This window comes from Gasterosteus aculeatus, chromosome 15, assembly GCF_964276395.1.
Source record: "Gasterosteus aculeatus chromosome 15, fGasAcu3.hap1.1, whole genome shotgun sequence".
NCBI lineage: Eukaryota > Metazoa > Chordata > Actinopteri > Perciformes > Gasterosteidae > Gasterosteus > Gasterosteus aculeatus.
In genome coordinates this window covers 16,893,902-16,921,666 of record NC_135703.1, presented here as the reverse complement: position 1 = coordinate 16,921,666, position 27,765 = coordinate 16,893,902, and the positions used below count along the sequence as shown (strand labels likewise).

Genomic DNA, 27,765 nt, shown 5'->3' with positions numbered 1-27,765 from the left:
CAAAAGAACAGGATATGAAAGTGAGACATGTCACCATGGAAACTAGAAAATATCTACGCTCAATGAAAAAGCTCAGACCCCATTGAGAATGTGGGCTATTAAATGCTTAGACTTTTAGTGATATTTAGTACAAAAGAGGACAAACATAATAAAACTGTTGGGGCTTGTTTGAGAGCCTGAAAGTCCTACCTTAGTCTTAGAAGTAGTGCGTCCATTTCCAGACCCCTGCTGGCTGCTTCTCACCAGAGGCGGCCCTGAGGGGCCCTTCAGGCCAACATTCACATTAGACACACCCAAAATAGAGGCCTGGTCCATCACAGTACCGTCGGGATCCAGTTTAGTTTTAGTCATCAGTGTCGAGTCCAGGGAGGTCTCAGAAACAGATTCTTCTTGAGAAAACGCATCTAAATGATCAGGCAGCTTTGCCTCCGGGAGTGGCAGAGGAGACGGAGGAGGAGGGGGAGGAGGGGAGGGTTTAAGTGCTGACTCACTAATTGTACCTATACCGCCACCCACAGGTGGGCCTTGATCCATAGCCGCATTACTTGCAGGCCCAGGTGACTCAACAACCTCCTGCTTTCCAGGCGCCAGCGAGCCCTGCTGCTGGGGGGAAAGTGGGCTGGGGGCAACTTCCTCTTTGGTCTTCCTGGAGCAGCGAGGGGAATTCAGTAAGCTGGAGAGGATGGACATCCTTTCGAGTCGTGACGTCAGCTTCCCAGGCTCTCCTCTGTTGTGTTCCCCCTCTTTTCCTGCCTCAGGACTCGTCTCTTGTTGTCCTTCCAGCTCACCTAGCGATGTCCTGTCATCCGGAGCATTATCCTGAGCCCGTTTTTCTAGGGTCCGTCCTTTCCTGTTAGCCGCCTTTTGTTTAATCATCATCGCTGGGGAAGGATCTCGAAAACCTTTTGCGTTTTTTCTTAAGCCAAACTGAAATTCCTCTGGATCAAATGTTTTCTCAAAATTGTCCTCCTTAATGGCCGGCATGGCAAAAGGTGGCGACAGGGACTTTTTAGGAATGTGTCTCTTTGGAGGTAGTGAGAAGGGGACGCTGCCCTCCTTAACGCTCCTGATAAAATCATCAATGTCATCAGGCTCAAGAGATTCATCCTCACTGGCTGAGGCCTTGAGGTCTTTCCTCCTGTGACCCTTCTTGTGTCTCTGATGCTCCACATCCAACCAGCTCGACGGAGATTCCTTTATCGGCTGAAGACGCTTGGACGCAGCCGGCTGTCCAGCTGTCGCACAGAGAGACAAATTGCCATCGGGTGTTGGCTTTGCGTGCTTCTGAGGGTCACTGAGGTTCATGGTTCTCTCTCCCTGTATCGGAGTGCTACCCGTTTGGGCTTTTTCTTTGGTGACATGAGCATTGTTCCGAGCATCAGTGCAGTTAAGTTCTTCATCTGGGACAACAGGCGTCTTTTCTTCTCCAACACCTTTGCTGATTGATGCATCTTTTGAGAAAGACTCTTTCTTTGATTCTGCGCTCTGATCCTCCTGCTTGGTCAATTTATTTTGAGCATCTGCACCCTCTTTCATTTCCTTTATGTTCTTCTGTTTCTCGTCAGCCTTGCCGGCAGCTTTTCCCGTAGTGAAAACAAGCGGGTTAGCATTGAAAGTTGACTGATCAGTTTCCACGGGAACGTCTTTGATTGAGCGCTTCGGGTCCTTTTGGACACGCTCATCCGCCAGCCTCTTTAATGGGGATGGATCCTGTAGTTCTTGAATTTGGCTTCCTGTCCTCACTGCCGTCTCATTCACTGATGGATGCTTTGTTTCAGTCTGGTCTTGTGCTCCGTCAGCGCTCTCGGTCTTGGTGCTAGCGATTACGGACTTCTGATCCTGTTGACTGCTCTCCTCAAAGCGGGCGCCTGCAGCTGCCCTCTCATTCCCCAAACGTCTTTTTGATGGATCCTTTGTTTCAGCCTTTCTCTCGCCCTCAGTGCTCATAGGGGGGGCTTCTTCAGTTGTATCTGCTTTTAAATCTTCAGTTCTTACTGTCTCTGGGGCCTGCTCCAGGTTACAATTTGGGAGTTTGGTGTCAGGCAACTTGTTTTTTATGTTCTCATCTTGGTCCCTACCAGGTCTGCACATGAGGTTTTGTTGGGTGCTAACGTCGCTGTCAGAATTCATAATCGCAGTCTCACTCACCGAAGCCTTCAGGGGGAAATCCTCGGGTTTCCGCTCTTCTTTAGTTCCCTCTGCACTTGGAGTTTTGGTGCTCACAAACTTCAGTTTTTCAATTTGGCTTTGGGATATCTTCTCTGGAGCTTCTGCTCCATCCGGTGCCCGTTTTATGTCAATATTTGCATCTTTAGATTTTGTTGATCTGCTCCTATCTTGTTTGTTTATTTCCTCATGTTGATCCCCGACAATTATGGACATGGGTTCCTGTTGACTGCTAACTTCACTGCTAGCACTGGTAAAGCCCGTCTCAACAGATACGTCCTTTGTTTCGGTCTCTTCTTTAGCACATTCAGCCCTCTGGGTTTCACTGCTTTGTGCTTCTGGATCCATCTGTAAAATGGGCCTTTCTGTTTCCTGCTCTGGAGCTTCTTCTTTGGACTCTGTTGAACTGTTAACACTTTCTACTGCTTCTCTGTTTGTAATGTTCTCATCTTGCTCTCTTGCAATCCCGGTTTTCTGCTTCTTGTGGCTCCTGACTTCTGAGTCGACCGTCTCAATTGGTAAATTCTCCATCAGCATTTCCTCTGTTTTTCGCTCTTCTTTAGGAGTAGTAGTTTTAGTTCTTACAGCTTTCGGTTCTGGTGAGTGAGTTGCTTCCTCATACTTAACCGCCTCTTCTTTAGCAGGAAGTACTTTGGCTTCCAGTGTTTTCTTCCCTGTTTGTGTCTTCAGATGCTGATGGGGTTCCTTATCACCACTCTTGGCATTTTCTTTTAAGATGATGTGAGCTTCCTGCTCGGTGTCAACCACGCTGTCCGTGTTCGTATGTTCATGGAGAGCGCTTCTTGCTTGCTCTGCTTCCGCCTCCTTCTCTTCCAGGGCCTCCACACCTTCGGTCTGTGGTCCCTCTCCTGAGTCAGACTGGAGACATTTGTCCCCTGATGACGGACCCGTCCGCTTGCAGGTTTTCGTGGTTACTCGCTCTGCTTCATCTTCGATAGGTTTGCCTTCTGGCTCCTTTTTGCAACTGTCTTGTGAGTCGGCGCTTTCAAATTCTCCCGTCAGTGAAAGAGACTCTTTGTCCAGCTGATGTTCAACATTCTTGGGAAATTCACAAACAGTCACAGTCTGTGCTGCTTTCCTGCCAACCTCCTCTTTGCCCTCAAAATCTGCTACTAAATCATTTTTAAGAATGATATTAGTTGTTTGATCCTCCAATAACCCTTTTTGATGCTCTACATTGGCCAAGTTAGATTCAACTGAGACAGCAATGGAAGTAATATCAGTTGGTTCAGCATCCTGATCTTTAGCAGGGACACTATTGCTGCTGTTATATTCCTCAGAGGGGACCTTTTTTGTTTCTTTGAGGGAAAAACCTTCCTGATCAGAGGAGCTTATTATGTCACTGTGTGGCGTTTCAACCGGAACCGGTTTGGGTGACGCATCAGTAACTCCTCCTCTCTCCTGGATTAAATCTGCTTTACGGTTACTTGTAAGCTTTGTTGTCCCTAAAATGTCTTTCTCTTTTACTTCTTCTTGACAAATCTTTGGTGCAATCGATGTCTCGATGTCTTCCTTTTCAGTACACTCAACTTTTGTTGGTTGTTTGATCTTAAGCTGGAAACCAGCCTTAGAATCCTTCACACCGGTGAGAGGCAGCTGAGATGGACTTTCCTCTGCAACCTCAGTAACCGGAGAAACGTTCACTGGAATAATGGCATTGTTGTTTTGCGTTGGACGGACTCTCTTAATCCCCTCAGCTGCAGGACTGGTTATGCTCTCTTGTAATTCTTTGGTCGCTTTTCCTTTTAGCTTGCCTTCCCCGGTACTGGAGGCATTGTCTGTCCGTTTTATCACTGGCTGCTGTTCCTTTGGAGACAGAGACGTGACTGTGAGTGCGTCACCACCAGCCTCCTCCTTCCCTTCATCTGCTGTGCCACGCTCAGATGCTGCGTCAGCTGTCTCCGTGTTGGAGACCTCCCGTTTACATGTTGGTGTGCTTACAGAAGTCTCAGCAGATGTCTGTTTTCTGGGCTTTTCTTTGCTGGAGCTTCTCTGACCCCTTGTAGGAAGCTTGCTAACAGAAGCTGAGGGATCAGGAGAACCTTTGGGGAGCTTGATGTTGTCACTCTGTTTGGGGAGCCTTGATGACACGTCTCTGCCGTGCTCGGTGGGAGGTTGAGGGACACACCCGGTCGGCGTGTCCCTCTCTTCGTGGCTGCTGCTTCTTTTAGAGAGAGGTTTGGATGGTTTGGTTGCCAGCATGCTTCCTGTTGAAAGCAAACAAAATGTTTAATATAACAACAACATCTACAATGACAGCATTGACATTATTTACGTGCATGTAAATATGAAGCCAGAGTCAAGAGATGCCAACGAGCGCCTCTAATGCTCACCGATCAACACGTTACATTTGCCTGTGTCCGGCACATGACATGCAGGGACTGTACCTTTCTTGGGACTTCCGGGGAGCGGTGGAGTTACTTCTTCCTGGTCTGGACTCGGCTTCTGCACTCTACTGGATCCGTCTGAATCCGTCTGACGAGATGTCAATTTTTCATCATGGTTGCTTAAAGTTACATTAATCGCATCGTTCCTTTTTCTTGTAGGAGATGAAACGGGCAACCGGCTCTTTGATGCCAAGGAGACATTATCATCCAGACGGTTTTGCCCTTGTTTTTGGTCACCAAGACCCTCCCTGTCAGTTGTGGGTCCCGGTCTGATACGACTCTCTTCGAAGTCTTTCTCCCCACCGTTTACCAGGGTTTTAGGGTCACGGCCCTTGTGCGTTTTTTCATTAGTAAGCTTTGTTGCTATCTTGTGTGTTTTAGTGGGAGAAATGTCTCCTGACTGAGCTTTCTCTTCAAAACTGGGTTTTCTGCCTGTTTCGGTGGCAGGAAGCGGGGATTTTAAAGCTTCTTTGCTTCTGGGTAGTTTCTGCTCTTTGGAAGTGACCAGTGGCAACGCGGCGTCGGTCGCCGATGGTTTATCTGGCGTCACTGGCGATTTCACATCAGCATCTGATGCTGACCTCTTGGGGATTTTAGACTTTGAACCTGAGGGACTGGAGCTTTGGTCCTTTAATGAAACGATTTTATCATCACCAGGTCCCCTCTGTGGTGGCGTATCACTGGAAGTCCGCGCCCTTGTGCTCTCGGCGGAGGCCTTAGCCTTTGTTGTTCCATTTTTGGTCTTGCTGCCGGCTGACGACGGCGTCTTTGCTCCACTGGACGTGCTCTGCTCACTCTGTGCTGCTGCTGCTTTGAGCCCTGGTTTAGAGGCTGTGGCCTGGTTGGTTCCTTGGCCTCTCAACCCAGACCGCACCGCTTGAGACTTTGTTCTGTGCATGTCTGAAGTCCCAGAAGTATCTTCAAAGTTTGTGGCCTCAAAGTCTGTTTTTTTCTCAACAACGGTTTCCGGAGTGTTTGTGTGTGCGTGCGTCGTCCCGGCTGTGGTTCCTGGCTTCCTCCCGGCTTCCTCAGGTTTTACCTTGTTGTTTTGGAGGCCTGGCAGTCTGAAGGGAGAGAGACAAAGAGAATAACATCAAAAGGAACGTTTGTGAATAACATAAACACCACAAACTACATATAACGATAAATTGTCAAGTACATTTCATAGTGTTCTCCTTTTGGAACCATTAAGTGTCAATAAAGAATCGTTAGACATCATAGGCTTCTTAGTGATCTGGTCCTAGTTGTGAGTTACAAAAGGGGATTGGTAATGACACATTCTTGCATCTGTATAGCAAATATGTTACACACCTCCCCAGACATAAAAATGCCTTCATCTTCCATAAATATCCATTGGTGGTGTGTTCAAGGAGAGTGTGAATCCCCCTGCAGCATCTCTGCACCTCTAAATCAAACCAGGAATGTTTTCAGGCATGAACACCTGTAGCCTGGAGGGCAGAGATACTTGCATTTCAACGCGTGTGGTTCACCCCTTTTGAAAGAAGTAGTCAAACCAAAGTGTGCAGGCGGTCAACGCCAGTTGCCCATCAACTTTTGTACTTCTTCAGGCAACTTATATACACGATAACTAAACAGCATCGGTCACCTTCATGCCAAAGAAAAGGTGATACAAGTCAAAAGGATCCTGGCGTCTTTTTTACTTAGTAAGTAGCACATTTTGTTTATTTTGTTAAGTTGAAGAGTACTTTACAGGAATAGGTCAGTGTTTTTGTATGATTAGATGTACTGCACATGAATATTTCAGTGCCGTCTGTATTGTTCTCCTCTGGTACAATGGGGCTTGGGAACGTAGAGCTCAGGTTGCATGCGGACATGGCTCTCTTTACCTCTGTTTGGCTCTGTTAGGCCCTGTTTGGCTCTCTTTACCTCTGTTTGGCTCTGTTAGGCCCTGTTTGGCTCTCTTTACCTCTGTTTGGCTCTGTTAGGCCCTGTATGGCCCTGTTTGGCTCTCTTCACCTCTGTTTGGCTCCGTTTGGCTCCGTTTACCTCTGTTTAGCACAGTTTAGCCCTGTTTAGCCATGTTTGGCTCTGTTTGGTTCTCTTTACCTCTCTTTGGCTCTGTTTAGCTCGGTATAGCCCTGTTTACCTCGGTTTAGCTCGGTTTAGCTCTGTTGACCTCTGTTTGGCTCGGTTTAGCTCGGTTTAGCTGCCCTGCTTTTGGTTTCCCACAGGATCAAAGGCCCTATTAAACAGTAACCACAGAACATGAAACAGATACTCACGCTTTTCCTGCCGTTGCGTCTGAAGTCTTTGTAGACAAATCTATGCTCGGCTCCTCCTCCGCTGGTTCAGTCCCGTCCAAACCCGTCTCCGGGGTAACATGGACCCTTTCGGCAAAAACCTTGTGTTTTGAAGGCAGGTTCACGGTCTTGCGCGTCACCCAAACGTCTGTGGGTCCGTGCTTCTCCCTGACTGGACTTTGCTTGGAGCCGGTTTCAGGCTCTCCTGGCTGTGGGGGGGCGGGCAAGGAGCCGGCTGACTCTGGCAAGCTGCCACTGGGCTCTGAGGGGGGGGCAGAGACCCGAGGGAACAAGTCGTCCTCAGGAATCACGTTGACAGGTATTGCCAGGACGGGAGGCGAGTCCGCTCTGAAGCCCTGCTCCGCTTGTTCCGTTACATCCCTCCCGTCCTCCCCCTCCCCTTCCTCCTCCGGCCCCAGGTGCGTCTCCACCCATATGGCTTTGTGGAGCTGGGCGGGAGATCCACCTCGGGGCGCTGGCTCGCTCTCTGTTGTGGCGTCGCACGTGAACAACTGACCCCTCCTCTTCTTCTCCCTGGCTGTGTCTGGAGAGTCCCCGCCTTCCCTTCGGCTGCTGGTGGGGTGTGAGGTGGAGGACTGAGAGCCTAACGTTATCCCCCTCAGAGTGGTGCTGTGCCCCTTTTCTCCAACCTTCAGGGAGGATGTCTTTGACGCTAAGCTTATGGAGGTGAGGTTTGGGGACGTGGGGCCCTCGGCCACCTTGGAGAGGGAGATGTTAAACGTTGACCGTGTGGTTGGGCTGAGCGCCTCGCTCACGCCGCCTCCCGATTGATTGGTGGCAGCCGCGTCCGGAGAGGTGGAGGTCGAATCCCCAGCCGTGCTGACCCCGCGGGCGGGCGCTTCCCTCACACTGCTTCTTCCGCTGCTGTCGCTGTTTGCTTCAGCGGCGAGCACGGAGACCACGCTGGAGCCGCTGAGGCTGGAGGTCCTGCTGAGGGCGTCGGCGCTCTCCGCTCCGCAGTCCCCACTGTCTCTTCTAGACGGAGTCGGCGTCTTGTGCCCGTCCCCCTCCCGTAGAGACCGGGGTGAGCCCGTGGGGGCGCTGACATCGGTGGACGCCTCTGAAGGATGCTTGCTGCTGCTGCTCTTCTTTCTCTTGGAGCTGAAGAAGTGGCTGAGACGATTCAGCATTCCTCTCTTCTCCTCCGAGCCCTGGAAGGGGAAGGACAGGAAGAGAAGAACATTTTCTCTGGGCCCATTTGTAACTATGATAATAAGGATGCATCTCTTGTACATGCATCTCTGTTTGTTATTCCAAAAAATGGTAAAAATATATAAAAATGAATGAATAGAAAAGAATAAACAAACCACAACTTTAAACTTACAGCATTAAACATTTCATTTAATAGATTAGTTATTCATACTTGGTTTTGCCCGATAAGCCAAACCCACTCTACCCCCCCCTGCCCCCCCCTCCCCCCCTTCAGTCGTAACCCCTGGGCAAAAACTGTACTTTTTAATATATCACCAGAATTATTCTGGTCACATCTTCAAAAACATACATTTACTCCAGTCAAAGGTTGGACGCACCTTCAGGGGGTGTACAGCAGGTAGAAGAGAGGACTTTGTGCACAATGCATATGCTGTTGTATGTTTACTCAAACTCTTATATACACACCCTTTTCTTTTCACAACAGAAGGTCTCTATTTTGGGTTCATTTGTCTTGTACGGTTTTCATTTTTCCTCAGCCCAGCAGGTAGAAGGCAGACACCCGCGTGTCAATACCAACACACTGGTAAGACAATCTGGAGAGGGACCACTAATGACTAGACGGACGTAAATCTTCCTTCATGCTCAGCTCCAGGGTCTGAAGTTTTCACAGGCTCAGGCGTCCAGTGAGAGACAGAGTTATATTAAAGCGGGAGACAGCAGCAGTAGCTTTTCAAAACTACATTTCGGTAGAACGCTGTGCCGACTAGAAACACACCTTGTGAACCTGGTTAACTGTAGTCGCAGTAAAACGAGCATGCCAGGACAAGAAGCAGGAGCCACAGGGCAGAATAAACATGAGTTACATACCATTTGGACTTCCTGGAGCCTCAACAGTTGAATTTCCTTGGTGTTCTCTGCCCATTAATGTATCGCAATTCTTAAACTGGATGTTCCCACGTCTTTAGAACGGGAGAAAATAAAAGTCTTCTCTTGTAAGCACGCCAGCAGCGCTGACTGCATGACTTGTGTGAGTCTACGGTTCAACGTTGCAGTGAACAAAGCGCCTGACCGGAGGGCTCGGCCGCTTGTATCACAGCAAACAGTGGGAACAAATAACGAATAAAAAGGGAGATATTGTGAAAGATGGTTCACATAAAGAACCAGTGAGAAGAATCCACAATCCGGTAACAGTGAAAAGGGTGTGGCCAAGCTGGCCGGGGACCAGCCCACACTTCCTCATTCTAAAGGCGTTTAGATAACATCTATACCATGCAGTGGGTCAAAGGTGCCATGTGACTACGTAAGTAAGGATTTAGAACTGCTGAGAGTGGAATGAGCACCTGTTATAACATTATTATTATTATTATCATCACATGATTTCACTGAGCAGGTAAAGAACGTCTAAAACGTACCCGGACAGCTGGGTTTGGGTCAAAAGCAACATACAGTAGCTCCAATTCGGTTTGACTCGCTCACAAATCCACCGTTGAAGGAGTGACAAAAACAAACAAATCAAAGAGAAATAAGTTTTGAATGGCTACCTGTCGGCCCCTATCCGCTGTCTGAGCGTATTTACTCATAGCAACGACTAGTGGCAGGTAGGTGGAGACATAGCAGCATATCTGAGCCCCGCTTCCTTATCTCACAGCTTGGGCTGTTGACAAATATTCTATAGAATGTTAAAATTATTATTCGAATGGAAAAAAACAAACAGCGGCAGCAGAGGCGTGACTGCCTGCTTAGCGGGCGCGCGCCTGCACTGACTATATTGCATGAATGAAATAGACTCCATCGGCTACAACAGCTTCATGCACTGCTTTCTTTATTTGCCGTTTCATGACAAGGAGAAGTTCTGTGTTTACAGCACAGATCGCTCCGAGAGTTCAATGCCGGTACTGTAAAACCTTCAGTTTCAATCACTGACGTATTTGGGACAAGCATCGCGACCTTAAACTGCTTGCACAAAACTCTTGATCAGCACTGTGCATTTGTTTATTGTTGTCGTTCTTTTAAACGGCTTTGCACAGAGAGCGCGGCGAGAGAGAGAGAGAGAGAGAGAGAGGTCTGCGGTCTTGGCCGTTAGTTAATTTACTTATTTTTGTGTAGGTAATATTTTGTTAAATCGGTTTAAACGTAATTTAATTAGCTATACAAGTAGTTATGTCTCGTTGTATTAATTTGTCCTGTTAATTACGTGTCTAATGTGCAACCAGATATTCGAATATATTGGAATATCTGTCTTTTTTAAAGTGAATATTCGAACGTCATTTTTGACGAATTATGCCAGCCTTCATTCTGTGATCAACAGCTCCACACGGGATGAATGTGTCCATCTTACTAACAGCACTGGACCCTTGACAAATTGGAAACCATCACTTATCTTTGAGTTAATCATTACAACACAACACAACACAAATTCTTTATATATATATATATATATATATATATATATATATATATATATATATATATAAAGAATTTTCCATCCATCCTTCCATACCGTGACTTAAAGCTACAACGAGGAACTTGTACTGTGTGTCTATTGTAGAATCCCTGCTGACGAAAGGGCGACCAGATGAGCGAAGAGGAAAACCAAAGGAATAAACAGGTCAAAGTTCATCACCGTAGCTTCAAGGACAAGTACTTAAGTCAATTTAAATTGAATTAAAAATGGAATTGAACATATTCTTTGATTATTATTGTGGATGCCTTTTATGTGAAAGCAGCATAAAGATGCAGTTAGTTAAGGAGGAAACAATTTAATCACTGATTATTGTAACAGTACATCAAATTGGCTCATTGCATGTTGTGAGTATAGAAACTAAAGCTTATGTCAGACAAAGTCAAAAGAACCAGATAAGTTTATAAAAATTATTCAAATACTAGATTATAACAGTAAGTCCAAAAATAATCATAGAAATAATAATTTTGATTTATTTAATGTTACTGTTCTTATCATTTGTATCAGTTTATAGCTTCATTCATTTCTTTGCGAAACTGCAATGTGGGCGTTAACATCTGGAACAATAGTTTGCTAGAAATAAAATACATTAGTATTTAGGATACGTAGTATTAAGGATTACGTTTAGATGAAGTCAATGTCATAATTGAATCAACAGATTATTTTAAAGCTTCTTACACAAACTATTATATTGCAGATATTACCCTTCTGAAAAGTGCAACCACACTGTAGCTCATTTGTCTCTCAAACACTGACAGCAGGTATGAAAACGTGTTCATAAGACCAACCTTGGAGTACTTGAAGCCGTGTGGCTGAGTCATGTCGAAGTTGATCATGGAGGAGGACTCCGAAAGAGGCTCCCAGTCCGATTCAGTCCGGAAGTTACACTCTGTGGAAACACTGATCTGGTCGAAGCTCCTGGTAGAGGGACAGGAAACAGGGAGAGAGAGGGGGGTGGGGATGGGGGGGTTATGTCACTGGACTGTGTTTCTCCCCTCCCTGGTCACGCTACGGCTTTACAGTTTCTACTCCTCACGGACTTGCATGTGGCCACGGAGGCACTAATTAGAGACACAGCGGTTTACTGAGCGCAGGACCTACGCGGGCTCGCGTGACGTCCTGCCTCCATTTAGTTGGGACGCACAACGTGACCATTGACACGCAACGTGGCTCCCCGGGCGGCAAAGCGCGCACGCTGAGCAATTAGAGCGCCATCGAGGATTCTAGAAGACGCGTGAGGCCGGCGAGGGGCCTCCGTCTCAGGTGGAGCGGCTGAAGCTCCTCAGTTTGCCCCAAAGTGTTTTACAGCAGCTGCCGGCCTAAACATCAGAAGAGAAATTTGATTTTGAAATAAATAATCTATTCTCGCCATTTCCTAGCTTTCCTCTGGGCGAATTTTGGGGGGCTGGCCTTCATGCTAGAGCTTATATCCAATGATATTTCAGCAGTTATGGTCCAAGAAATCTGCCCTCAGGCCTCCAGAACAACAGTGCAGGTCCCTTTAGCTTAAAGTCAAAGGAGACAAAAGAAATCCGATTGGTTGGTGACACCGGGGCCAGCGAGCAGGCGTACAATGACGTCAGAGCGCGCCCGTCTTTTCACCGGCTACGCACTAGTGAGAGGCGGAGCTGCACAGAGCTGGCAAACTGAAGCCAATGACCCCATGGCAACCTGCAGAAGTGTTTTTCTTTCCACATGGTTAACGGAGGACAAGGGATTGGTTTGGTTGGGACATACTTACAACGCCTGCTTAGGAGGTGGATGAACTCAGGTGGGACTGTGCAGAGGACATCAGTCCCTCCTGTGGCGGCAGTTCACTTGTCTCCAGCAAGTGAGCCGTTTGTCCACCAGGGGGCAGAGACGGGCTGGACCAGCAGAGCCCGTGAGAGATAACTAGTTGGCACGGATAACCGGCATTTTTCTGTATTAAAAGAAGTGCCGACACTTTGAAGTGACTGCAGAATAATGCTGATAAGCATCCAGCTTATCTACTAGAAGCCTGTTTAACCGGCAGCCGTGTTTGTGCGCATCGCGTTTACTTTCGTTGTTCAGGCTGAGCCGTGGGACCACGTCGACCACGCCTCACTCAACGGAGCCTGCGGCAGCTGCCAGAACCCCCTCTGCCTTAAAGTCATCCTCGGCAGGCTGCTGTGACGCACCTGTGGAGGATCTCTGATGATCCACCCACTGACATACATCCACTATGGTCACTGCCATGGGCGAACTTGGCCTGTATTTTGAGTTGGTAGACTAATGGTAGAAAAAAAAAATTAAAAAAAAGAATTATGACTGTAAGTGTAAAACCTAGTAAAAGTAATGACATTCAAAAAAATAAGATTGAAGGTTTGACACATGCTTCATTCTTAAAAATGACTCAACATCCCGAGGAACGACACGCACAAACTTGTTTATTTTATGGAATATGACAGTGGGAAATGAAGCGGCCTCAGAGGGCCATCATGTCGACACATGTGCAGCAGGAGAAGAGAGAGCTCCTCCTGTTACAGTTGGGACTTGTTCTCCATGAGGCTCCACTCTTCTGGACTGTTTTTGTGGAGAAGCGCACAATGTTTTACACAGCAATGGTAGAGGCTGTGTCTTGAGTCACGGCAACTGAGGTCATTTCAAGAAGCCCCAGGCGTCTGTGTGTGAATACGGTATTTCCCTCTCAGTTATGGTGGATTATTGTTTTTTTGTTCCTGCTTATTTATATTACTTGTTCTTGAGCTTATTTCCTGGTTGCACTTTAAGCCTAGTTGATGCTTTGTCCCTTGCGTGTCCCTTGCGTGCCTTTTCACATCGCCTTGCGTCCTTGCGTGTGTCGAGACATTTTTCTAGGCTTGCGCACCAGGCTGCGATTGGTCCGCTAACTACGTCCTCTGTTGTGAGAGAGAACGGATCAGATTTAAGAACTTTTGTCGGAAGAAATGCGTAAATATGAGCGCTTATACAAGCCGTCATTGGCGGGTTGGATTCACGGAGGGAGATCGCGGCAAACGCCGGTTTGCAGGTCGAGAGGTGCACAAAGTTGTGGAGGAAAATACGGGACAAATGTGTCCGCGATGAAAAGCAGCAGTGTCGATGCACGGGGCAATAAAGTCTATGATAAATAAATAAACAAATAAATGAATAGATGTGACTCTCTAGGTCGTCTTCAACAAAACACGTCACACCGCCTGTTGTTCTGGCGGTGAATCGCTCTGCAACACACGCAGAACCATGAAGTGAAACGAGTGCGTCGACGCAGAAGCATGCGCCGGCCTTTAGGCTACTCGGCTGGAAATCCTTTATATTCTCCTGCTGCAGGACTGAAAAGGATCCGCTTCTCACTTCTTGTCTTAAGGAAGAAGTAGTAGGTGTGCGGTTGAATTCTCTAATTCTTTGATATCCTGGATATTAGTCTAATACTGACTCAAATAGATGGATGTGGTCTCTGATACTGTTATTATAAAACAACAATTCAGTACACTGTCAGTCACTCCGACAGCGTGAGGCCTGCAGCTCAATAAGTAAACACTGGTTCCAGATCAGTACCTGGTGCTGGGAATCAGGACTGACGCAGTGCTCATCTAACTGTAAATGGTAAATTACCTGTACTTGTATAGCGCTTTTCTAGTCTTCCGACCACTCAAAGCGCTTTAACACTACATGACATCATTCACCCATCCACACACTGATGACAGGAGAACCACACACAGTGACACCTGCCATCAGTCACTAACATTCATACGCTGTAGTTGCAGCTACAGGAGCAATATTGGGTTAAGTGTCTTGCCCAAGGACACATCGATAAATGACTGTAGATATTTCATATCTACACATGACTGTGTAGCTGGAGGCACTAATTAGAGACAGTCATGTGTAGATATGATATGAACACGGCTAGACTCCAACCAGCGTGGTAGAGGAAATGGGAGGTCGCCGTCCCATATGGGGGCCTATCGATGCCCCTCCTAAACCCTCAGGGACGGACTGAAGCCAGCTGGTATTTGGTTGAGTGTGAGAGTTTGTAAGGGCTTAAAAAAGGTGTAAATATGAATGGAAGAGCACTTTATTGCAACATATCACGTATAAAATATATGATGTACAATTGTGGGTATTTCATACTGTTTAGGGCCTGTTTGTACCTCTTCTAGGCCCCGTCCTCACAAGATACGGTCCTTCCAAAAAGGACGAAAATAAATGTTTGAACACAAAAATGAATAAATAGGTTTTTTTGTTTGTTTAATCTTTAATCCTTAATGCTTCTGTCCGGACCTTGCTCGGGCATGTGCATGCACTAACTTCCACTGACTAAATCCACTGCAGGTTTGAGGCCAACCCAAAGATTAACACTGATCACTGGTGCCCAGAAAAGTGTATCCACGCTAACTCGTGTTGCATCGCTAAGAAACTAAACGGCTAAGTGAAACAAGCAGAGCTCAGGGAGCGCCGCCAACCTGCAGATACACCCGGAGAAACTCTCACGTGGGCTGGGAGGGATTCACATCTCCTGATCATGATTCAACATGGCGCCGATGATGGCCGCCATGGTGCTTCGGTGCTCGTTGTTTTTGTTTGTTAACCTATGCCGTCTTATCTGTCTGTTGATGTGCACCAATCGCCAAGTCAAATTCCTTGTATGTCTGACATATTTTGGTAACAAGTGTTTCCTGATTCCTGAACCAGGGACTCTCCCTCCGATGGCCCATGAGGGTCACAAATGATTCACGAGAGGCTGTTGATGTACGCAATATGTATGCAAGGGCTCCAAGTTCTCTCCTTTTCTGCTGAGACAACATTGTGGCGATGTTGAAAAACAATAAAACACAGATATTATCTCAAGCAATGTTGATGCATTCATAAAGCAAATTAAAATGCCGAGGAACCAAAAACCGCCGGCAGTGCTCACTGGAACGACTGCGGCGGGGGGGGGCGAGCGCTTGCAGCCGAATGGCGTCTGGCAGCCTCGACTCTTCCACTTGGCCCCGTGACCGGGGTTGGGGAGGAAAATGATACAACGCAGCTGATACTGCTGACATTTTGCCTTTGGAAGCAGAAACGCATCTCTCCTTTACCTCTTATGTATGGTATATGGTTATGGAAAACAACTTCTGTCAATGACAACATGATAAGAAATAATATCACTTGGGTGTTTTATGAAGACGTTTATCATGTATTATCATCCTGGCTGTAATCTGCTTCCATATAGGAGATTTTGAACCCACTACTGTGACACATCCATCCACAGTCCACGCGTCACTATTTCTCTGTGTTCACAGTGCGTGCATCGTTATAAAGCGATGACACCAGATTTGTGCATGCATGCATTACAAGCTGATAACACATTTCTCTTTCAGGCAGAAACAAAAAATGCCTGTAAAAGAGCGAAAGACGAGAGTTGGGCTTGTCCTCCTAAAGCTGTGTCTCCAATAATCAACAAGAAGAACTTTTTCCCACTGAAAGACTGGTCAGCTGGCGTTTCTTGCTTAAGACCCCTCCCTTTACCACACACACACACATTGTTTTGTAACTGCATCTGTGTTTAAAGCCCAGCAGGTTGAGGTCATGTTGACTCGAGTCCACTTATACCTGCATGTCGGCTTCTCCCTCACCCTGACTTTAGGGTTGTGTTTGAGGGCCTGCTGCAGCACAGAAGAACACCAATGTGGTGTTAACACCCAGCCAACAACACATGTCAACATGCATCCCATGTGCAAACACTGGCCGAGAGAGGAAAAGACAATATGTCAAGTCAAGTCAAGTCATTTTATTTTGTATAGCCCAGAATCGCAAATTACAAATTTGCCTCAGAGGGCTTTACAGTCTGTACACATACGACATCCTCTGCCCCGAAACCCACCATCGGCACAGGAAAAACTCCCCTAAAAAATGAAAAAACCCTTACAAGAGGGAAAAAAAGGGAAGAAACCTTAGGGAGAACGTCAGAGGAGGGATCCCACTCCCGGGATGGACAGACTACAATGGATGCCATGTGTACAGAATGAACAATGTATAATACATGCAATTCCTATGACAGAAATGATTCAAGTAATTGTGAGTAGTAAGCCAGGCGCACAGCAGGACCACTGCAGAGGCAACCACCATCAGATAGAACCACCATCCACAGAATCCTGTGGGGAGGGAGAGCACATGCACACGTGTGCATATATAAGACTACTAATGGAAACCCTTCCTCCGGCAGAATAACACAATAACAATTGCTATGGTGATAATGATCCAACAATCACAACGCCATGCAAAGCCAGATAATAAATGAGCAAATCAGCAGCTCAAGGCGTTCTCATCTGGGCTTTTGTTGGAGAGTAAAGTGAGCAAACCTACCAGAACGCTCTGTTCCAGAACGCTCTCACTGCATTTGTTGGCTTGTGACTCACACAGGTAACAATATGAATCCTCAGCCATCAGCAAGGTTAGTGAACTCCTCTGTCATCACATGGGTGAAACACACTGGATGAGCTGGCCGGAGCTGGTGAAGTGAAATACACCCATTGAAATTTGGCGTTGTCGTTGGACCTGTTTTTAAATGAGGGCTCTGCAGACTTATCCAGTGACTTTCGTTTGTTCACCTGGTTTGTCAATCAGCAGAACGTACCCGGGGAGCAAAGAAATTCAGATAATAATTCATAGAATAATGAAAAATCTCCGGTAGAAAATCATATGGCAAATTTGCATGCATCTGTGTCTAGATGTGCAGCTGGGGCCATCACACAGATGTTCAAACACTGATACAACGGCCCTCCTTTTAAAGTGGCACCGTCATAAATATGCTGCCCCAACAGTGAACCAGGGCTGTAGTGGAGGGTAAACGCACGTAAACGCCGTTTACGCACCTCTGGAATTTTGGAAATAGCGTTTACGCACCTATAAATAGCGTTTACGCACCTCTAAGTGGCGTTTACGCACCTCTAAGTTCCCTGCGCCTTGTATTCTTCCGTTGGAATTCCGTTGGAATAATCCGAAATAAACTTGTAATAAAAGTGTAATTTTAAAACAGCTAAGACTACGTTTCCTATTGTTGAACATATAAACGCCGTGAATCATGTTCATCTGCGCTGTATTACGGTCTGTGAGCATCCAATCAGTGCCTTGCGGCTGCAGCAGCGACACCAATCAGGATCCAGGAGGTGTGTAAACACACGTTGTGGATCAACCCAGTGGTCCCCAACCTTTCTTACCTCACGGACCGGTTTCACGTCAGACAATATTTCGCGGACCGGTCGAGAAGGTCCGATGGGGGTAATAGTCGTTGCGGGCAGAACGACCGACGGGGGGGAGTTAGTAGTCGCGCGCTCTGTGTGTTCGCCGGTCGTGCACGGCAAAAGGACAAGAAAAACTGGTGACGCGTTGATTAGAAAACAAGTCAGTTCTCAACGTGAAAAAACCCCTGCTGTATAGCCTATTTATGATGACATAGGTAGTACATGAGTGTTCCTTTAACTTATGTTGTCAGTGTAATTGACAGGCTGCTTAACTGGTTAACTCTTAAATTCAACATATTTTTTCAGGCAGTGAGAGGACAGGCAATGATGCAGAGAGCACAGGGAGAGAAACACCAGGTCCAATAGAGAGAGAAGCACAGAGGAGCCATGAACCCTAGAACACATGTTCTGGGGTTCATGGCTCCTCTGTGCAAGGCAGGACCTGACGTGGAGGACAAGGAGGCCCTCTGGGCACTACTGTAAAAAGGAGACTCCATATGTAGATAGTTCTTAATCTGCAATTGTCTTGTTGTGTTGTGTTGACATACTTTTCTTTACTGTTTTCTTAAATTTAATAAACTACAAACTACTAACACATTTATTCATTGTCATTGATTGTATATGACTTTTACTGATAACATAATGCAATATAGCCAGGACAGCCTTACAGAGTCGCAACGCTTTGTGTTGCGTTGCTTCGCATCGCGTCGAGGTCTGTATGATCACAACATTCAGAGTTTACCCACCTCTAATTTTACCACTACAGCACTGCAGTCAACACTTTCTGTTTGCAATGTACAGACAACCATCCCTGCATTACCTTGGTCCTAAAGACATCTTCAAAAAGTGTTGATTCTAAAAGGAAGGTTGATGGACTGATAGAGGATGATACCCTGCAGATTACACCAAATCCCAAAAACGTGTTTCCGGTTTGTCGGTTCAGATTTGGCTGCTGACCTCGTACAGTTTGGCAACAGAAGCAAATGGATCTTCCAACTACTCTCTTTAATAATCCGTTGCAGCACATTATTCACGGGTGAAACACGCCTCCTTCTCCCCCCCCCGCTGACAGATGTGACAGTTCCCAGGAAAATGCAAACTTACTGAACTGCATCACAGAGGCTGAAAAGAAGTATTCGCTTCATTAAAGCAAATGACACAGGTGACAGCCTCTGCAAAGTCAACCAGTCATCAAGGGCTTCTGCTGTCACTCACTCAAGTTATGTGGGGAATGAAAATGGGCATTGCAGGTGCAGGTGCACGATGACGTTCTATTTTACCTCCATCAGCTATTCAGTAATTATTAACTGTTAAGTAAAAACAAAAAACAAAAAATTTCATGAGCCGCTCCCTGGAGCGACTTCCTTAAAGTGTGTGTGGCCCTCCGCCGTGGTCCCTAGCTAGGATCCTGAACACATGTGGACATCTGGAGCTGCGGTGGGTCGCCCCCCCCCGCGTCACAGAATACAATAGAATAGAAGTCATGTCCCTCTTTTTCTAGGAAGGCAATAACTAAAAGTTGGGCAGAGTTGCTCAAAGAGCTGCTATAAAGCGTCATTAATTATCATGTGATGAGCTTCTAGTGAAAAGCTGTTCTGGATAACTGCATTCCTGTGGAAGGACAAGAAGGAGCAGAGCCGTCGGCGGGCTGGACCGGGAGATCTGTTGAGACGTGAAGAACGCCACAAACCGCCGCTCTGTAACCGCCGCTCTGTAACCGCCGCTCTGTAACAGCCGCTCTGTGTGCGCGTGTGTCTCCATACGGACGCTGTGTATAACCATAATGTCTTGGCACCCGACTGACGGCCAACCTTTTCCCCACCGTTGGCTTGGCGCTGGGTGGCCTCTGAAGTAGGACTGTGCGCTATACCGTTTCAACAGGTATAAAATGTCCTTACGGTATGAATTCTTCCCGTGCCGTCATACCGGTGTCGAGTCGCAAAAACCGCCGAAGCTCTCCGGCAGGCAGGAGGATTTCTTTTACACCTCTTCGCCAGACGCAAGCGGGCGGAGCTGCTTGTTTTAAGTGTATTGAGATTACAGCTCGCCCGCTATCACAATAAACTCATAAAAACACATAAAAGAGCGATGGCGGAGGACCAACGAGATACCAGAGATGCAACACATCTTGTGCCCAAGAGTGGAGCTGTGTGCGGTTTGAAAGGGTTCTTGTGAGTTAGATCAGAAAACGATTCATTGCAAAGGAGGTCGAGCCTCTGGTGAAAACACGATGACGTGCTAACTCACCCGGCAGCGGTGAACAGCCGTTCAGGTGGCCGGCGGTCCTTTTCAGAGTCAATGAATGAATGTTTTTACTTGGAAAAATTGAAATACCTCGATATACTGGGATACCGCCAGAAGCCAGCATATCTATTTCTCAATCATATTCAGTAACTACTTGACAGTTTGCGGGATAACAATTCTTTATATACAGTATGATTGTGTGTAGCCAGTAACCCTATGGTGTAAATTGTTTATTTGTTTGATTCCAAGAGAAATGTAGTTAATGCTGCTTCTGTAACACTGCTTATTTTGAATAGCGTACTTAACAGAAAGTGCTTTTATTTTGTGAAAAACAGGAAGTAGCATGACGCTTGACGTAAACTATAACATGTGAACCTGTATTCGAGAGCTCGTTCTGCGCACTGTTTTAGACCGTAAAAAGTTACCGTTCAATACAAGACGTGTTCGGGTCATTATTAGAAGCTCCACAACACCCTATAACATTTTAACAGATTATTGTTATGAGATATTTCATCCTGTTTGCTTTTGGGGTTTGTTTGTTATGAATCATGTCTCTGGTATCAGTCGTATTACCGGTTGAAAGACACGTGCATTTATAAACACATGTGTGCACAAGGACCAGATAAACTAATGACACTGTGTTAAACATAATTATCATGTACACTCCTCCACTAATCGTTCCTGAGTGATGCTTGTTGGATACATGAAACATCTATATTATCGATCGCTGATCGATAATATAGATGTTTCATCTCCTGAAAAGGTCCTGAAAAAAGTTGAGTTAGGGTTTTAATGACGTCTCCAATGGCAACAGATGGATCAGTCGTCTTATATTAGGATCTTATTTATTACTTAAAGCTGCAACAAAGAACATCCCTTTTTGTGGACTTTGCCCGTCCCTCTAGAACCCAGAGTCCCTTTTGACTGCAGCAGGGGTCCGTCGGAGCGGCACGCTCAGCCCTGGTTCAGGTTCTCCCGTACCCTCCTCCCTCCAGCGGGTCCAACGTCATGGCCACATATTTGCTCCGATGCTAGTTTAAGATGTGCACGTCTGTTGTCATGTGAACAATGTATACCTTCCTGAAACGCAACAGGTTTCACTTCCCAATCCCCCCCCGGGCCTCTGAAGATAAGAGCTTTTGGCTCTTATCTGTCAGTAGGTTGGGTCTCAACTCATTCCAGTGCACGACACAGAGAGCAGAGGAGATACGTTTCCTGATTCCTGATTATGTAGCGATGGAAATGACTGAAGATAACTAACATTCCATAAAGGAACATGGTCTAGATAGACCAGTTCCATAGTGAAGGTAACTCTGGATGACTTCTGTTGTGATTTGGCACTAAATAGAAAATAAAAAGAGGGGTGTGGGGGGGTGCTGCCCCAATATAATGGTCGGGCAAACACCGATCTCATTACAGAAAGCCTTGAAATCGTCTTGGTGCTCCTACAACATGTGGACCATATTTCAATAGAGTCATCTGACCCAACAAAATGGAAAAAATTCAACTTGTTTATAAGAAATGTACAGAACACGCTTATAGATCATGCATTCATTCACAGACACATCGGAAACCATGCAGGCCAACTCCACTTGACACGAGACGAATGAGTTTGACTTTCATTGAGCCACTAGTTAAAGAAAGGAACGTTTTTGCTGAACGCAACCTCTGACCTATTGGACTACACAAGACAAACCTGGGTCACGATCATCCATGAACAGAATATGTGTTTAATACAACGGCAGAGCGAGTTATGGGGACGCATGACGGAGGAGTTATTTGCCAATTTCTGAACTGCTCTGGGATCACAAGTGCACAAAAATGTTTCAAACTCCACACCCTCGCCTTGGGGATCGTCTACATAGCAGGAATCTGCAGAAGGGTGTGACGGGCTTATCTTTCTGTTAAGTAAGATCGCTTTGGAAAGCTCCATGAGTGACGTTCAAATACTCCACAATTGATTGCTTTGGTGTTTTATGGCAAAATATTGATTTCAAGTAGAAACTTACAGGTCCAACTCCAGCGACTCGCATAGTAAGGCCATTCTAAAGCGCTGTGACATAATCCAGCCCCGTCATACTGACCAGACTCCAGCACAACCCTCCGGCCAAAGTCATCTCATCTCAGTCAGCAAAACAGAAAAGGCGTTGTATCAAGCTGTGTGTGTGTGTGCGTGTGTGTGTGTGTGTGTGTGTGTGAAATGTTCTTGAAGCAAAAGACGGGGTGCAGCAGGTTGCAACACTCGCATAGGACCTTGGGGATAAAAAAAATAACTTTTTGACACAGTCTTTGTTAAGTGAGTTGAAATGTTGAGTAACAATTCTCCCCTTGTGCCAGAAACAGGGAAGGTTTGGTATCAAAATTAAGGCAGAGTTTGAAGATACCAGCGAGGCCATCGGAAGAAGCCAGCTGGAAAGGAACCTTCCAGCATTATTAAAAATCAATAAATAGATTACACTAATCAGATTGCTCTACATTGTTTCACCTCTGGCAAAAATCTAGGATTTAAAGTGCTGGTCAGAAGCCCCACCTTTAACTAACTAACAATTATACGCCTTCTATTCTATATCAAGCACGAGAAAGAGGCCACAAAATAAATCAAATTTGCCGTCAAGAGATGCCGAATTGCACATGAAGGTTCCACGTGTGAGGTGCAGAGCAGGTCTGACCCCAAAGCCTAGAACCGATGCGATGATCAGCAAGCAGAGAACTCACAAAGAGACATTTAACCCCATTGAGCCTTGTCATAACTAATTGCGCACCAGACATCACACGAGTCACGTGACAGGTTGTTTTTATTTACGCATTGTCCCCACTGTGACCTCCGCTCCGTCCAGCTGAGACGCAACAAGCGCCACGCGGAATCGTGCTTAACCGGGACACGCCAGATACCTGCAGGGCAGGTTCGTCCTCCGAATACCAACAACGTACAACAACAATAACAGCGTGTGTCGGTGCGTGTTCACACGTCTGCATGTGACAATAACACCGGAGTCAGAGGCTCTCGCCCCGTAACGCTCGGCTGCCGAGCAAACATGAGCCAACGAAGCTTTTCAAAAGAACTGGAAATGCATCTGGTCTAAATAAAGCGTTGGGGAAGTCAGTCATTACTGTGACTGCTGGAGGTTAACCAGTGAGTCCTCTATGTCTCTCATCCATCCAGGGAGGAGTGACTCATTGTGGATGTGCAGGACACAACGTGGTCGGTCTGCTTTTACGTTGCACGACTTCCCACACAAGGAAGACCATTGTGTGTACAGTGAAACGTCTAAAGGCGGCGAGGACAGGCTGTCTCTGTGGGGACATTTCCAAAGAGCCGGAGGGGCCAACCGTCGCTGCGTGACATGTTTCTACACATGCACGAGGTTCTCCAATGACAGGCGCTCTCCAGTAGTAGAAATGGAGACTGTGGTCTTTATCTTTGGTGTAGTCATTTAAAACTTTGTGCCAGTTAAAGACTGCATGAGCTGATACTTTGAACGGTAATCATCTGCTCTTTTCAATATGTAATTTCAGCACAAAAGGCAATAAATAGTAGAGGGAAACATGATTGAACTTGTGGACTTACAAGTGACTGTCGAAGCTGTCCAGCTCATCAGGGAAGAAGACGTCTCCTCCTCCTGCTGCTTCTTCTTCTTTATCTTTGCGCTTGGACTTCTTCCGTTTCAGCCTGAACGACAGCAGCCGGCCTCCCTTCTTCTCTCTCTGGGCGGCGGGTGGAACGTCCCCGTCCGATGGGGAGATGCGTCCCGGGCTGAGGGGACCGGGGCTCGCCGGTAGGGTGCCCGACTTGTCCCGGGGGCTGGTCGCGGCTTCATTTGACGGTTTTCGCTCCTTGCTCTCTTTGTCGTGTGATTTTATTCTAAACAGGCGCTTTACTCCCTGTGCGCCAGACTTACTCATGGCGCCTTGAAACCGGGGTGCTTGTTCACGAGATGCGAGGCGGGAATGTCAACGCGCGAGCGCTCCTCCTGCTCTGCGCGAGGAGGAGGGGTCACCGGGGCAACCTGCGGAGCGAGTTCCGGCCAGGCTGCACACCTGGGGATCATTAGGAGGAGTGTCAATCAGCTTCCGTCTGACACCTTCACAATAAAATATTATCCAAGCGTGTACTGATATATATATACACAAATACCCACATAAGTATACACAATATATATATATATATATATATATATATATATATATATATATATATATATATATATATATATATATATATATATATCGCAGATCTGTCACAACCGTGCAAGGTAAAGGTGATGCAAATGTGGATTTGGATTGTGGTTTTCTTGGTCAACTTGTGTTCTTTCCAAACACCCAATGTACTCCTTTCCATTTTCAATTTGACTAATTTTTTGTCCACTGATTGTCCAGGACCTCGGAGCATGCTTCTCCTGTCCTCCTGTAGGCGATGGGAACACATTTAAACCAACCTCAACTAAAATGTGACCCGGTCCCAGTTTAAGAATGTTTTTACAGCCCAATAACTTCTCGGTGTTCTCGGTAACGGTGCATCAGAAGTGTACACTTAACTACAGCATCAGCTAAATATTGATATGAGCTGTCCTATTATCCATCACAGTCTCATGGTGGTGAAATCTGTTGCTTTTGATTACATGAACACACATTTTATTGTATTTTTTGTGTTCCCCGGAACAACATTACATTTGAATAAAAGTTAGGTTAAGAAAAGAAAACCCTTAGTTAGGTTGGGGTTAAGAAAAGAAAACCCTTAGTTAGGTTGGGCTTGAATTTGGTGTTATAGTTATACAATGAATCCACAACCAGTCCTCCAGTTGGAAGTTCTGTTAGTTGAAGATGACCACCCACCATATACGATCCTTTTGGATATTAAACACTACATATAGCTTCGACAGTCACATGGACTTTAATTTGTCTGTCCACTATCAACGATAATTGACTTTTTATTGGTATTGTTATGGTGCTGAGTGACATGAAAAAAATGATTTGTGTGCATGTCCACAAAACCACTAGATTGCCTTTTTTGACTGACACTGCGCTGTATAATCTCACACACAAGGCAGCGGACACATTTAAGTGTAATGTAATGTAATTTAAGGAGTCGCCACAATAAAGCTTTTATTTTGAAAGTAAAACTTTCCCCAGCACCTTCTTGAATGATACAGCAGGCTCTTGAATTTCTCAACGCCCCCTGTCCAATTTAGTCTCACCTTAATTCAAACCTCCATTTAGCCTTTAATCTCTATACCCTCGAGGTATGTGTTTGGCTCTAAATTTATAAAAGGAATTGAACTGCCAGTTGTCTTTCATGATAATTACTGTTTTACCTCAAGTTCTAAGTTGTTAAAAGTGTGGAGAGCCTTATGAAAATAAGGCCCAGAAGATGATTTTTCCAATAAATAAAAGCTCAGTTGACATGGTTTGACATTCCACCTTGTCCTTGTAAGTGATGCCTTGATAATACATGTAGAAGGTGGCAGTTTGTCCACATACACGTGAAAGGTGTTTATCATCTATTCTACGTGCATCAGCCTCTAATGCAGTGGCGGCTGGTGCCCTCTACGGACGCTATTAATGGACTCTATTTATTATATTAGAAATACATTTGACAAATAGTCAATATTTGTGTTTTTGAAACGTGGATTATATACCCGGTGATATTTATACATTAAGACACACGCGCAAAATTCATGCTTTTCAGTTGGGTTCGAAGAAGATTTTCGGCAACATGTTTGTGAATGTGTGACGAATCAGGGAACAGAGCGGACACATCTGGTGCTGTGGAGTAAACACAAACACGCAGCACGCGGAGGGAAACCAGGGCCCTGTTCCTCGTACGAGGTTCGACTAAATCGATCAAATGTCCGAAGGCGGATCGGCGCTCAAACCGTCTCGTTAGTTTGAACCAGATGTCAATCATCAGGATAATCGTCTGACGTCAGAAGGCGGAAGAGTCGATCACCGAAACCAGGATTTTCTGACATTATAGCGTCTTTTTCCTCCGCTGACGAGCAGGAAATGATAACGAACACATATGATTAGATAATGTTCATCTGAATCATTTCTGTCGGATGAATTTAACGTATTATACATATTTAAGTTGTTCATTCTGTACGTCCATCGCAGTCTCTCCTCCCAGGGAGGATCGTTAAAGGTTTCTTCTTTATTCTCCCCATTAAATGCTTTTTCATTGTTTGGGAGTTTTTCCTGTGCCGATGTGAGGGTTTCTGGACAGACGATGGCACATGTGTACAGACTGTAAACGACAGTGTGAGACAGACTGCGGGACAGTGGACGCTCGGCTGCAGCGTGTGGTGTTCATCACGTGAGGTGAATATTCTTGTAAATAAATGATTCCTTGTCCTCAGCATCTGTAGCGCTCGTACAGGACGCCATCGCGGCTAAACGGGTCTTTGACGACGCACCAAGGGCTGCAGTGACGACACACAACCACGACGTGGATGAAAACTGCCACATTGTATCCAAAATAGTTAATTGTGTAAAGTTTAGTGGGGCTTAAGAGTTGGTCTTTCCTCTTCAGAGCTGGACGCGGGGGGCTTTCGGGAGCTGCCGCCGCCATTCTTTCAAATCGACACTCCGCCAAGAGACCCGCCCTCCCCTGACTCTGATTGGTTTATTTCAGGTTCACGGCCAATCAAACCAACGATGACAGCGAGTATTACCCAATCAGGGGCCGAATAGAACGAGGCTTCGCAGAATGGGGGTGGGATTTTTTTGCACGGGACGCTGCATAGAAGACAACTCGGAAAATACGGGACAAACCCCGCCCGTATTGATTCAAAACGGAAGCTCTTTATTCTCCAATACGATTTCGTATTTTAAGGGACAGGTGGCAACACACATATATATATATATATATATATATATATATATATATATATATATATATATATATATATATATATATATATATACATATATATATATATATATATATATATACATATATATATATATATATATATATATATATATATATATATATATATATATACATATATATATACACATATACATGTTTTAGTAGATTTTAAATAAATATATTTATATCTTAATTTATATTATTATTTTTATATTGGATGTTTATAATATTTACGATATGGTAGTTATATTCTGAATATTGTTTTATTTATTTTATATATAAATACCAACCATACCATTTTTTGCAATGAATTATACTGGGACGTTTACTGAAACCGATTGGCTGGCCCTGCTAAAAAAATAATCCGCCAGCCGCCACTGCTCAACTGTATTAGCTGCAATCCACTGACGTGACATCAGCTCTATCTGCTGGCCATATGGAGGGAAAGCAACAGAGCACTGCTACTTCCTCTCAAACCACCATCAATCACAAGTAATGCTCCAAAACGACAAATCCATAAAGGATTCATAAAGTCAGAGTTTAGAATTATATGGTAAATATGTAAAGCTTAAAAACTTCAACAAGCAAAAAACCCCTAAAAGAAAGCTTAAAAACAGTATGGAGGGGCCAAAATGAACTTTAAAACAGTAGATTATTTTATGTGATTTCACGGAACAAATAATGCGATAAGAAAAAAAATGACAATGAAATGCTATTATTATTATTATTAAGAGCAATAAATAAATAAATATTAGGGGGTCGGCAATTGCTCTTTATAATTTTGGATCCAAGTTTAAAAAATAAAGAAAATAACAGTTAATTATAGAAACCAAATTAAAAAACAACCTAAGATGAACTTAAAACAATAATCATTTTATAAAACAGACTCAAACAAACTGATGTTTGAGGGCAGTTAGTTTGAAACAACCCTTCCTTCTGCTAATTTGGAAATTCATAAATGATACAAAAGAAATCTTCTGTG

General features: G+C 45.4%; 1 protein-coding gene across 2 annotated transcripts in view; it reads right to left on the bottom strand.

Annotated features, from left to right (window-relative positions):
• Window positions 1–23,917, bottom strand: part of LOC120832988 (uncharacterized) — a 30,859-nt gene extending 6,942 nt beyond the window's left edge. Inside the window, exons 1-5 of one of the 2 annotated variants that reach the window (XM_078089018.1) lie at window positions 23,484–23,917; window positions 11,258–11,387; window positions 6,818–8,007; window positions 4,575–5,638; window positions 190–4,394 (exon numbers count right to left, since the gene is read on the bottom strand). In XM_078089018.1, coding sequence (XP_077945144.1) covers window positions 190–4,394; window positions 4,575–5,638; window positions 6,818–8,007; window positions 11,258–11,387; window positions 23,484–23,818 — 6,924 coding nt within the window. In that variant the 5' untranslated portion in view covers window positions 23,819–23,917. Of the gene's footprint in view, window positions 1–189; window positions 4,395–4,574; window positions 5,639–6,817; window positions 8,008–8,875; window positions 9,216–11,257; window positions 11,388–23,483 lie in introns of those variants that run through there. The other variant, XM_040199734.2, reaches the window with a different exon arrangement.
• Window positions 23,918–27,765: the final 3,848 nt, after the last annotated feature.